At 41.3% G+C, this 13,967-nt stretch overlaps 1 protein-coding gene across 1 annotated transcript; it reads right to left on the reverse strand.

Moving 5' to 3' along the window:
• Positions 1-353: 353 nt before the first annotated feature.
• On the reverse strand, positions 354-2,030 carry LOC149662753 (uncharacterized protein F54H12.2-like). Its single transcript, XM_089842298.1, has 3 exons — positions 1,662-2,030; positions 854-1,506; positions 354-762 (listed from the first exon to the last, which is right to left on the reverse strand). The coding sequence occupies exons 1-3, from the start codon at positions 2,028-2,030 to the stop codon at positions 354-356; spliced, it is 1,431 nt and encodes a 476-aa protein (XP_089698424.1).
• Between the last annotated feature and the right edge of the window lie 11,937 nt (positions 2,031-13,967).

The following is a 13,967-nucleotide window of genomic DNA, read 5'->3' on the forward strand; positions in this document are numbered from 1 at the left end:
CATAATCTTCTAGTTGTAATCCTATATGACAGTTCTATTCTTATCAATCTCAACCAAATTCTTAAACTCCGGTTTCCAGAAAAATTGATAACGGTCCAATGTTCCCCGTCGGTATTTGAAAATCCAGTGTTTACAATTTCAAGCGAGGGGAACGTCCTAACGGTTTTTGGTAGAGTATCTGCCTCGAAAACTGTGCGAAATAACCCCTTGGTGAATTTATCACTCCACATAGTTCTAGTTATTTATCTAGAGTCCATTTAGTTGTAATCGTAAATAACAGACCTATTCTTATCAATTTCTACCAAATTCTGAAACTCAGAGTAATATAAAACTGTGATACTCTGGAGCAAGTCTTAGGCGAATTTTAATTCCAAACGTAGATTACCATTCCTTATCAACTGAAATTGAGAGGTCGAACTATTAAGGTCGGGACTTAAATCAAAAGCGAATATGCAATTCCCATTGAGGAATTCCTCTCGTGAAATAAAGTTACCCTCGTCCAATAACCATTGAGAGGTTTGGGTAAAGAGATTGGTATAAGATCTCATATACTGACCACCTGAAAAGTTTGTGGTAAGGGGTTTATGCGGAACACTCGCTCCGTCGAGGTACAACGCAATATGATTAAAATCAAAAGGTTGAAAATTGAAAGGAGACTTTTCATTATCACCCAAATACACATTTTGATCTACAAGAGCGAAAAAAACTCTTTTGGGTAGTTGACCCGTGAATAAATTATCTCTAACGCATATTTTTGTACCGCTGTTAATTGAGAAAGAGATACATTCCGTACGAATAATCGGGTATTTCATAGTTGCCAGTTCCAGACATTTAGCGTGGACGATTAGAATACAAGAATGCCACCTCGTAAACCACTTTCCATTTAACTGCACCGGCTGCCTGCACGCAAAATTCGTTTGGACTTTTAACAAACCTGAATTTGAGATCCGATAAATTTGGAAAGTATCGGGGTTGTTGAAAAAGATCCAAGTGTACAGTTCCTACCATATCTATTGTCCCTTTTCTAGCGAAGGCCGCCCTTGTTTTAAACCCTTCGTTATCGTCTAACACGTCAAATTTCCCAGCCGTGTCTTTGTAAAACATGGAACTGGTAAGAAAACTGGTTTTGGCAGGTCCTCCGAATGTCACCGCCGTTTGAAACATGGCCATGTAAGGGTAGTTTTGCGGTGAAGGTGTAACGGATCTCTCTTGAGCCGAAAGGTGTACTTCACTGAAAAGACTATGCAGGAAGTTCTTTACTGGTCCAACTTTGTCCGCAACTGCTGGGATTGTTTTTCCATCTGACGGGTTGACAATCCTAACTTGAATATGTAGTAAAGTCTTGTACAAGTCCAAATACGCGTCGGAACTGCTAGCCACGGTAAACGTGATTGTCGAATTTTCGTTAATGTTAGAGATGGGACTGTATTCGACCCATTCTCCACTCAGAATGCTGGTATTGGTAAGGGGTATGTCGAAAAGTTCAACTTCGGAGCTGACCGACCCCTGCGAATCGGGATGGATTCGCGAAATTATTATATTTTATGAAAAAATATCAGGGCTTTTAAAGGACGTTGCCTTCCTCTTTCTTGTCGAAACTGAATTGACGAGTGATCTAGACTTGCGTTTCCTTTTAATCGCATTTCCAGTCATTTTCTTACTTCTTCAGCAGCGCTTAAGGTGACGTCTTTAGCCGCGGCTTTACCGTGAGACTTGACCGATGTTTTTACGTTAATCCCGTTAGCCACATCTGCCGCAACCTTTGCACCCGTGCTCAGAAACGTTTTTCCGAGGTATGAGGCACCCCTTTTGAGTAATGGCATAGCTCGATGGAAGGCGGAAAAGATAAAATTTCCTAAACCGTAGGCGTGTTGCACCGGATATCCCCTGTACACTGCCAGCGAGTTACCAATCTGAGAATGAAAGTGCTTATGGTAATCAACTCCACTACCATGTCCGATCTGGTTTAAAAAGTGGTAATCGTAGTCCGATTGGTTGATGGACATATCTGATTTGGCGACTTTCTTCATCTAACACTTTAATTGTAAATGATACGCGAGTCTGTTTTACCTACTAATTTATAAGGGTGACCACATCCTACGAGGTCTAAAATGTAGCGTAATGTGGACTCTCACTCTCGCGAAATCAATGGGGGTACCAAGTTCACTCATTATGTTAACTTCAATTGACTGGAAGGAATTGCAGGCGAGGGGGAGGTAGTGAGGTCTAGGAAAATCCCTGTCCACCGTTTCCCCATCATTACCCTGCACGCTAACGATTCTTAGTAGGGGTATGTGTACATCTCCCACGGGTCTACTTTCGACCACATCGGTATAAACAAAGAGTGAATGAAGTCCAGCGTCAAGGTCGACTGGGTACGTGGCCATCGCGGACTTGGTAAAAGTCGTGGATTCTGTGGAATCTCTGGAGAATCCAAGAATAACAGCTAGCTCCCCCGGTATAGTTAACAAATTTTCATCCTTGAGGGAAATTTGTACACGTCGTATGCGATTTATGTAGCTAAAGGAATACTTGACATGGGCGGAAGGTTCACGTGTAGTTTCGTTTGACACACCATCCTCGACGTAGTTAAGTTCCTCGATAAGGTCTTGGATATTCCCGTAATATCCCGCGGGTAACTCTATAATTGTAGAATATACCACTTTAGCATTACTCATGAGTACAAGAGGACATGTTCTACTCAAATTATCCCAAGTGTGTGGGTAACTGATTTCCGCTAAGCCTACTTCGTAAAATCCCTGTAATTTTACGGGTTCGGGTAGGTACGTCCTGAATTTACTCCTCGTATTGTCGGGGAAGTACCTCATCGACGAGTCTGAAGGTAAAGTGATGTAAAAGCTCATACTATATCTATTTCCTGAACCCAACTATCAAAAGACGGAGAGTATCCTTTCCAACGAACTAGCTTCTCGAGCATTCCGTCGGGTCTGCGACGTTTCTTCAAGATCTTTTCTATTTTAAACACGCTAGAATTCAGGTCTTTACCCACTTTCTGAATTGCTCCTTGTAAAAAATACCCGTGATTGGTTCCGAATTCAAATCCTGGATCTTATACTCCGGTGGACTGCGAGGTAATCTCTCCACCACTTTGAAAAGTTCTTCTGACCACGTGGGCAGGTAACCCTTCACAAAAACATTCTTATGTTTACTCATCCGAACTACGTCACCAATATCGAAAGGATACTTTAATGGGTGAGAGAAGTCTATCACCGTAGAGGATTCCCCATACACGTCTCGATGTTTCCGGTGTGACTTCAACCGGTTTACACTTCATGGATCGATGATAATTGTTATTATAAGCTCGAACCATTTCTTCAACGTCAATGTACTTGTAGGTATTGTTTTCCGTGAAATACCGATACATGCGACTTTTTAGAGTTCTGTTGAACCTTTCGACTATCGTAGCTTTCTGTTCGGAATCCGGGGCAAAGAACTCAATCCCCCTCCTTTTCAATGCCTTTTGCACATCTTTGCATATGAATTCAATACCGTGGTCACTTTGCACTCGCTTGGGTGATCGGCCCGACTCTAGAATGGCCCTAAAAACCTTAAGGATGGTCGGTCCTTTCTTGTAATTGGTTGCCACCACATAGGCGTACTTGCTGAAAACGTCAATGCAGCATAGAAGGTATCTAAACCCTTTATTGTGGCGAGTTATGCTCTTCAAATCGGCTAAATCAATCTGCCACTATTCATCATTTCCATAAACTATTGTCTTATTTTTGGGAAAGTTTTTTCTAGCACTTCTGTGTAACGTATACGTGTCCTGAGTTTTCAGAAACGCTTCTACGTTTTTTACCGTAACCTTTAACCCATCCTCCTTAGCGGCTCGGTATAACCCGAGAACACTCCCGTAGGAACCAGGATCAGAAACCTTGGAATAAATCTCTTAAAGTCTATCCATTAAGAATACAGTTTGTTAAACTGTGATAATGCCAGAAGAGAAAATCGCTAACCTCTATAATTAGGAATATAGCAATTACTAAAACCACAGTTAAAATTTTAGTGGATTTAAAAAATGTGTCTACTAGGTTGGCTAACGCCACAAAAGTGCCCACTTGATTATCACAATCTTCCATATCGAGAAACTTAAAATAATAAGTGAAACGTGGAATATAAATGAAACGTATTTTATTGAAAAACAAATGCTACAAGTTTATCCAATTTCTGAAACCTTCACCAGTCTGGGATGGGAAATAATAATCCTCCTCCACTTTTTCTTTCTTCGCTTCTTTTTTTCAGGTGGGGGTAAAACTGTTTTTCTAATTTTAATTAATGTTCTTTGTACATTAGCCGTATACAAAAGTTGGTAAAACTGTGAGGCGCCAATGGCGGGCGACCGTTTATTAGAACTCGTCGCGGTATATGCTAATAAATGAATTATATTGTAACCGACGATTTTACGATTCTCATATATTACTTCCCCGGTGTGCGTCCATTTTATTTTTGATATATGGTCTATCCATTTGTACAAGTTAAAAACAATCGACTGCGCTATAGGGAGGAACAGAAGAGGTGATTTCGGAGGTCCAATTCTGGTTTTTCGCAGGTTTCACTTTCTTCCTTTTCGCTGTTTTATTAGTTTTCCTCGAAAGTACGTGATTATATCTTAATAATTTATCGGTATCATTTAATTTAGTATCGTTAATGATAGATTTCAACTTATCATCCTTATCCAACTCCATTGAAGTGTCGACTTTTAAACCACTATTCGATTTTATCCTAATTATACGTATTAATTAATAACATTTTTCGTGCCATTTCTTTTTCTCTTTCTTCCTAAATTTATAGCTCGACTTATAGCCGCGCATGCTACCGAACTAATGATAGATAATAACGGGACAAGAATCAATGGGATGAACCCGCCTTTTTGAATTAATAATTTCTTCTTTTTTGAATAGGGTATGTTAGATGTAACTCTTCTTATAACGTGTCGATGTTTCATCAACCGCTTCTTCTCATCCTCTGAAAGAGGGACATTGCCTTGTAAGATATTTATACAACACTCAATGATAGATTTTATGGCATCTTATTTTGAATATTTAATCGCCGCCCCTCTTTGGGAAGAATTACACTTTTTTAATAAATTTAAATGTTCTCCGACTCGTTTTGACGGAGCCATGATGCTAGCCTCGCGGCTTTTACCAGGGTACAGTTTTTTCGTCCCTATCGAATTTGCAAGGATTCGGGGTTTCGCCCTCGATAGTGGATAGTCTTGGGCAACCGTAGTCTTCGGCGTTAGTAACTTCCTCTCCCAGGAACCTGGACAGGATATCCGCCTTCTCCAACCCTTTCGTCACGAAAGACGATGCTAGGAGCTTGATGTAATCGGCGGCTTCTTTAAGAGCCACGTAGTGGTAATCTCCCTCCTCGAACGACAGGTCACAAGTGTTTCGTGTTAACCACTTGCACTGTCTTTTATCCTTGTCAGAGAGATCAGCGAATTTTCAAAAACACTCTTCCCGCATTCGGTAACCCCAGCTACGAGTCCGGTAAACGGGTGTTGCATACTTAAATCCATATCGACAAATGGTAGAGAATTTAACTTACTAACATAAATATATCTAAAGATAACTTGAGAATTGTACTTACATTTTAAATTTCGGATCAGGATCGTTACTTCAAGGAAGGTTTAAGAGTTGTAGAATGTCTTAACCTCAAACCGTCTTCGTCTTTTATACTGTATTGTCCCGTGACCTTCTAGGGATTGGATTCTAATCACGCCAACATGACATTCTTTAAGAAGACTTATCGCGATGTTCTGCCATGTAGAGTCAACATGGCGTTAAAAACCCCAACCCATGACTAGGCTTAGCGATGCGTTCAATTTTCAACTTCAATATCGGAGTTAATATGTCCTCGTATTTACACTTTATTTGCATTCTAAAACATTGTAGGTTGCGAAATTCATGATTTCTCCTGTCCTCGTGAGGAATCAGGTACACTCGTATCCGAAAACTGCACTATCTTTTTACTGTCTACTTTCATACTTCCCGCCTACTTCGTTAATAGTATAACATCTAGTTTTAAGCCTAACTCCCCGCACACGGCACACGTGACATGGGTTTCAACCGCCATAATTCAATCCTTATCAGTGATGTCATGCATTTATTATTTTCTTCAAAAATAAGATAAGACACGCCAACGGGAAAAGATAATCCTATCTCAAGTGTTCGACATGAGATTAAACGCCATCACGTCTTTCACGCCAATTTCCCCCACCATTCCACGCCAAGTCCGCCATCATGAGGTTTCACGCCAATTTACCCCCGCCAGTTCACGCCAAGTCCGACGTCACGCCAATTTCCTACGCCGCTGTTTTGGGACCAACACTTAGCTACTACTGGAGTCTTCTGACCCCATAATTTCTTGTCACCTAGAATTTACTTTCGTAAGAATCCAAACGCCAACCATAGAAATATCGTCTAAATGTATATACATACAAAAAGTGGTTCTGGAGGAAGTCATGGACAATACATACATATACGGGACTACCAAAAAATTAGAAGTTATCAGGAGTTCAAAATAACCCAAAGTACGAAACTGGTTAAAAAGTCCGTAACAACAAAGTTTCGCCGTAAAGTTCAGCGGATTCATACACCGCTTAACTCCCAGAGAAATAGTTACCCCATTTTTTAGCGCCCACGCGCATTAACATACACATTTCCGGTTTAGCACTATTTTTATCTTGTGATTTCGAGAGCGAAAATGGCTCACGTCTGCTTCTGTTGGAACGGTGTAAATTAAGCCTTGGCTAAGAAGTTGGCTTTTAGTCGGGGTTTCTAGTTTTCTACCAAACATTTAAACGATCGTCAATGATGTTTTGTTGTGATATGCGTGAGCGAAAATTCCGTAGTTAAATTAAAACGGTTTGGATAAATTTATTCCCAGTATCTTTAATATAAGAATCGCAACGTGTTTCTACGTTCACCATATCGCCATTTTTCTTTTCGACGGAGGTCCCAGCCAACGGAAGTTTTGGAACGAAAACTAAGGAGCATAGATACCACTACGATATACTGTAAGGTTGAATGCCCATAAACAAGCTAATCCTTTCTATGCGCAACGACAGAATATTGTTGTTCGCGATTTTTACCATTAGCTCTATGGCCAGTTTCATACTTCCCCCCCCCGAAGGGGGGTTATTATGAACTCCTGAAGTTATTCATTTCTAAGACGAGTTTAAAAATCATTCTACACTAATACATAGGACGAGTTTAAAAATCATTCTACAGTAATACAAACTATTAAAAGATACGTTTCACAACTTCTTTTTAGAACCCGAGCTTTATATTGAACTTTAAAACCGTCCTCGTGCCACGATTTTTGAACTACCAAAATGGTCTCTTTTACCAGTCACCTTTACGACTGCAATGCAATAACCATGGAATCGCGTACAATGCCTATTCGCGTGTATTCTAAGGCCATACTAACTAACTAACGATCTAACTGGCGTAATTAACAACAGGGTATCAGCGCATTACTCCGATGGGTATTACATAACCGCACGGAGTAAAAAGCTTATTTCACCCTATATGGTCGGATAATTGTCAAACGCTTAAGCAGTCGTTCAGAGACAAAAACAAGGTGATTGACACTCCCAAAAAAGTTTGAAAAGGTTTTGAGTTCATTTAATGTATATTAAATCTGTAACTTAAGTCTCCAGTTCTATTTTGACTGTGCTCTTCAGTTTTTTACCTAACACCAACGCTTTGACAAGTTTGTAGTAAATGAAAAGTAAAAACCTTTTCCTTTCATTTTAAAAGCATCGGAAAGCTAAAAATTCTTTAACCAATGTCCCTCTCTGTTCCTTGAGTCAATAAGTTTATTGGTCCTGATTCTGTAAGAACGCCCCACCCCGAATTGCAACCATCGTATCCTTCTAAAAGTGAAAGGTTTCCCAAAACTTCTCTTTGCAAAATAACTTGTTATAATGTATACATTTTATACTTTCTATTTATTTATGTAAACAGTAGACTAGTCTATTTTCTACTCTCTTAACTTATCTAATAGCAGACACAAGGGGTGAGAGTCCTTTAAGAGTTTATCTGAAGACTTGATTGAATTGGTTAACGACAGTTGTATTATGACGCTCGAGAAATAAAGTTCATTTTTCACTGCAGCAACTCGATTTATTTAACATGGTGATAGAGGTGGGATAATAGTACCACACGCGAGAAGTACCATAACATGACGTCCTCTAAAAGTCCTGCACAGTTTCTTCCCGGACCCGATCCAGCCTCCGCTTGGCGAGAATATAAAGACGCCTTCGAAATATATTACGATGCGGCGAAACTGGAAGCGGAAACAATCAAGACAAAAAGAGCAACCTTCCTGCATATTCTTGGGCCTGCAGGACGACGAATTTATAACACCTTGAAGATCGACGAACAAGACAACGCTCGCACGATAAAAGTAATATTAAAGGCTTTCGACAAACATTATGCTCCTCAGAAGAATTTCGCCTATTTACGCTATGTACTCTTCATCACAAAACAAGCGGACCATCAATCTTTTGATGACTTCCTCACAGACCTTAAAACGAAGGCACAAGACTGCGAATTTGCGGAACTGACGGACTCTATAATCACAACGCTGATCGTAACAAGTATAAGAAAAGAATCCCTTCGCAAATCGCTATTGGCTGAACCTAATCTGGATCTCGAAAAAGCTACCAAACTAGCTCAAGCTGAAAAAAATGGCAACCTCGTACGCGGAACCTATGTCAACTGACTCACGTCAGTCAAATACCACCGGCATTCCGGCAACAAACGTTGATGCCATACAACACCAGAGACTTAACTCGCGGCTCGGACGCTTTCAACCAAGACAAACGTTTTCGAACTCAAAGGTCAGCCAACACCGGTCCAACTTTCAACGAAATGAACCGGGACAACAACAAACCTTTTACCACAATCGGCCCTTTCCGGCGAATAATCAATCGATTGATTGATTTGAACCCTGGGGTATTTTGATTTAGTAGAACAAAACAGACGTGGCATTCAAAGCACATTCTTGTTCGAATGCCGAACGTGTAAAAAACAATTTTTAAAAACATCCGAATCGCCGAATGAAAAAGCTATATCCACCCGAAAGAAAACTGACATAAATTCAAAAGCCGTGTGGGCCACTCTTTCAGTTGGTAACGGATACTCCCAACTTGACAAATAGTTTGGAATAATGGACATTCCATCCATGACTTGGAATAAGTTTTCTGGTCAAGAACGCTTCCTCGAATAGGTACTAATTCTTACTCCACGCACTGGTTAATTTTAAATTGAAAAACCATTCGTATAATTGCCAAGTAAAGGCTAGAATCTTTACTTCGTTCCATGACCGAAGCTGGGAACGACGAAAGCGATCTAGCTCTTGTCCAAAACCACGCAGACGATGATGGTGTTCCATGTATAACGGTTTATCTTGATGGTGGTTGGTGCAAAAGAAGTTACGGTCATAACTACAACGCCGCCTCTGGCGTGGTAATAATTAAAATACTACAATTAAGAGTAATGCTCGCATCATATTTAATCATTTTTAAATTTGAAAGGCTTGTATTTTTAGACGAGCGAAACTGGGACAAGTCATCCTCAGCTATGGAAGCCGACATCGTAGTTGAAGGATTTAAATGTAGCGAGGCTATGCACGGTGTTCGGTACCCAAAATTTATAGCCTAGGTGACTCCAGCGTTCAGTGTCGAATAATCGAAAAAGTGCCTTACGGACGCAAAGTGCAAAAACTGGAGTGTGCCAACCACGCGGTTAAAAATTATACTAAGGCACTGCACAAAATTAGCCTCAACACAAACCTTCCTTGCAATGGTAGACGATGATGGTGTTCCATGTATAACGGTTTATCTTGATGGTGGTTGGTGCAAAAGAAGTTACGGTCATAACTACAACGCCTTCTCTGGCGTGGTAATAATTAAAATAATACAATTAAGAGTAATGCTCGCATCATATTTAATCATTTATAAATTTGAAAGGCTTGTATTATTAGACGAGCGACGAAAAAGCTTCTGTTTCTAGGCATACGTAATAAATATTGCTATGCTTGCGCCTTATCTGCCAACAGAAATGAGACGCCTAAAGAACACCTTTGCTATCGAAACTGGGACAAGTCTTCCTCAGCTATGGAAGCCGACATCGTGGTTGAATGATTTAAATGTAGCGAGGCTATGCACGGTGTTCGGTAATTAAAATTTATGGCCTAGGTGACTCCAGCGTTCAGTGTCGAATAATCGAAAAAGTGCCTTACGGACGCAAAGTGCAAAAACTGGAGTGTACCAACCACGCGGTTAAAAATTATACTAAGGCACTGCACAAAATTAGCCTCAACACAAAGCTTCCTTGCAATGGTAGAAAAAGTTTCAGAGGTAAAATACACAAACTAACAGCTGCTGCACGGGGAGCAATCACGCACAACTCAAAAGACGATTCGTCTGTGGCTAACTTACTTCAAGACCAACATAATGGACCGGCACACGTATTTGGCGAACATGCTAAATGTCGTCCCTATTTCTGTCAAGGTGACAAAGAAGGAGAAGAAAATATTTTACCCGAGTTAAAGAAGAACGGGATATTCCCGTTTATAATGGCGTCGGTCGATTCCTTGGCCGCGAAGGCTGACCGCCTATACGCCAACGAGACGAGCAATCGAGCCGAACTATTTATGAGCATCCTAGCCAAAATTAACCCGGGAAATAGAATTAACTTTTCTCAAAAAGGAAGCTACCAAAGAAGATCGTTGCTATCAGGACTCAACTACCAGAAAGGTTCTTCTTGGCACGGAAGTCCGTGGAAGAACGCTATGGGAAAGAGTCCTGGAGCTCATTTCAAAACCTTCATGGAGAAGAGGAAAAGAAAGAGAGAAGTTGACAGAAAGCAAGAAGACATTCCAAAAGAGAAACGCAGAAAAGTGATGGCCACTCTACTACCAATTGAAAAAGACTATGGACCTAAAGCGGATACGGTGTCATTAACTCTGGATCAGTTTGAGGCAAAGAAAGCCAGTAGACTGGAGAATTTTCAGGTAGGTCAATTTGGTCAACAATGACCCTAAAGCTTTGGTGGCGTATATGTTTCACGTAAATGTAATATTTCATGTATATTACGTATTCTACATTTTACAATTTCTGAACAAATTGGAATCGAACAGATATCCCGCGGTCAACACGCAAACCCCGTCTATGTCGCGTACAGAGAGCATAGACTTACTGCCTCCACTTTCGGCCTTTGCAAGAAACGTAAAGCGACCACATCGTGTCACAACCTTGTGAAGACCATACTGTATAAGCAAACGTTTTCATCAGAGTGTACGGAATACGGAAAAACCAACGAAACTGTGGCAATTAGATGTTTCATGGACAAAACGGGCTATTTTGTTAGACCAAGTGGTCTGTACGTTGACTTGAAACACGGATACCTAGCAGCGAGTCCTGATGGTATGTTAATTTTTAAGGAATATTTGTTGGTCAGCGGGTTTTTAAAAATATGTCTCGGTTTTACAGGCGTCATAGACGATGAACAAGCTTTGGTTGAAGTGAAAACGGCACCATCAGCAATAGGCCTAAACTTAACTGAGGTCATAAAACACAAAAAAAATAAAATTTTTAAACCTAACTACCGATCAGGATGGGAAAACCAACCTTACACTGAAGAGATCACACGCCTATTTTTATCCAATTTAGGGGTGCCCAATTAAACATCGCTGATAAAAACAAGTGTTTCTTCGTTGTGTACATCGACGAAAATAACCCAATTTTTGTGGAAGAGATAGAGAGAGATGGGCATTTATGGCAAAACGTAATGCTTCCTAAACTTTGTGCTTTTTTTAACGATTGCCTTTTGCCTCAAATTCTGGACCCACAAATTTCGAAAGGTCAGATTTGTAAAAATCCGCTTCACATAATCGAGGCCCAAAATAAACTGAAACTAAAGAAAGAAGACTCTAAAAGTGATACTAAGTTGCGAAGTGAAATATCGCGTGTGACGTTTACCTAGACGCGGCTCGAATAATACACATTGAATTATTTTTATTTATATATTACTGAAACTTGCTCAACTTGAAGTTAGGATCTGCAACTATACTAAATTATATTTATTTCGTTTGAATCAGAGATCGATGAATCAGCGAAAGTAGTGCTTCAATTCCTATATCGTCTCAACATGCAGGATGCTCTATAGTAATTTAGCTTCTTGTTTATTGTAGTAAAACTACTTTCGCTATTCTTGAAAATTAGAAGGAGGAGATATACTGAATCTATTGATGTTTAGATAAGGCTCCGACGAGAGGGACAACTGGACAAAAGGTGGCCGTGCCCTAAGGGTATGAAGTTGTTAAGAGCTCCCTTTTTATTAAAATTCTCTCCCACTCCCTTCTTCTTCGCGAAAGTGAACTGTAAGGACTACATGGTATATCAAGTAAAACTGTATATTCCTTGGTAAAAACCTCAAGGTCATCGACGGAGTACCCAAACTCAGAAGGGGCCTTAAGAAGTTACGGACAATTTAATTGTTCGTCACGGCTGTCATTTAATTACACAGCCCCTCGATCGCGTGCATGTCACCCCTAGCTTCTGGTGTCTAGCTCGATATTTTTTTCCACGTTTTCTCGCGTGCCGCACCATGTCTACCTCTTCCTCTGATGACAAGCAACTAGCCTTTCTACCCCAGCCGAAAATTCCGCGGGAAACGCGCAACACGGCTCCTATTATTCCCGGTACTGAAACGGTCCTACCGGCAGATGTGGATACGACTACCCCCGTCTCTAACGCGTCGCAGGACGACCACTCACAGCTATCACAGTTTGCCCTTTCGTCCTCAACCTCGGCCACGCACCCACTCGTTGTGCAGCCTACTTCGCGCCTACTGCAGCTCTCGGAATGCTTTGACGCCCTCCTCAAGTCCCGCAATTCTTCCGAAATGCAAATTTTCAACAAGTCTTTGCGGAAAACGGCTCGTGTACTATGGTCTGACCTTACGGAACTTGTGATGGACCTCCACAACGTCAAATCGCGCATGGAAGGCGCCTTAGCGGAAAACATGCGTCTTATGGATAAGCTTCTGGCCCGTCAAAACCCGACTACCCCTGACCCAGTCCCGGTTGCTCAGCCTCCCATTTCGTCGGCCTCGTATTCTCAGGTCGTTTCTCCGTCCCGTCTTCAATCTGTCGCCCCCCCAGGTACATCTCATACTCCCCTAGTTCCGGCCCATGATTTTGGTGGTGGCCCGGCTCCGGCACTCGTCTTCCATCCCACCACGGAAGGTGTCTCCTCCGTACAGCTCCACGAAACCCTCCGCAATGCGGTCAAATTAAACATCGGTGTAGTTCGTGTGCGTCACTGCGTCAATAACGGCCTCGTTGTCTCCGTCCTGGCCCAAAGCGATGTATCTGCCTCACGCTCGTTTGTCGCTGAAGACCCTACACTGTCCACCAATGTACATTGCGATGTTGAGAAACCACTGCGGCCTCAAGTAACGCTTTATCAGATAGACGAATCGCTATCCGATGAGGAGATCTCGGCTACTCTCATTCGCCAAAATAATCTTGATGCTGTGCCCAAAGACGTTACCATCCTTACCAAGTTCAAGACAGGCCGTGGTGTCAACTGCGTCCTCGAGGTGGCACCGCATATCTTTCATGCTCTTCTTACCAAGGGTCGTGTTTTTCTGGGCTTTCAACAAAGCAATATGAGACGCTCTTTCCATTGCCAGGACTACGGTCACTCACGCGCTCGCTGCCCCAGCTCCCGCCCTGTTTGCGGTTATTGTGGCGAAGCTCACTCAAACTCTTTGCCAAATTTCAACCTTTGTTATGGATAAAGAATACTGCTGCCAGTCACTGATTGTTATGATTTGAATTAATATTTGCAATTATTTTGAAACACGTTTCACATTTTACTTTAAAAATCTAAAACCACAGAGAAAAGCACCAAAGAGAAAATATTT

This window comes from Phalangium opilio, unplaced genomic scaffold (assembly GCF_054372755.1).
Source record: "Phalangium opilio isolate 3A_F unplaced genomic scaffold, DU_Popi_V2 ptg000063l_1, whole genome shotgun sequence".
NCBI classification, from domain to species: Eukaryota; Metazoa; Arthropoda; class Arachnida; order Opiliones; family Phalangiidae; genus Phalangium; species Phalangium opilio.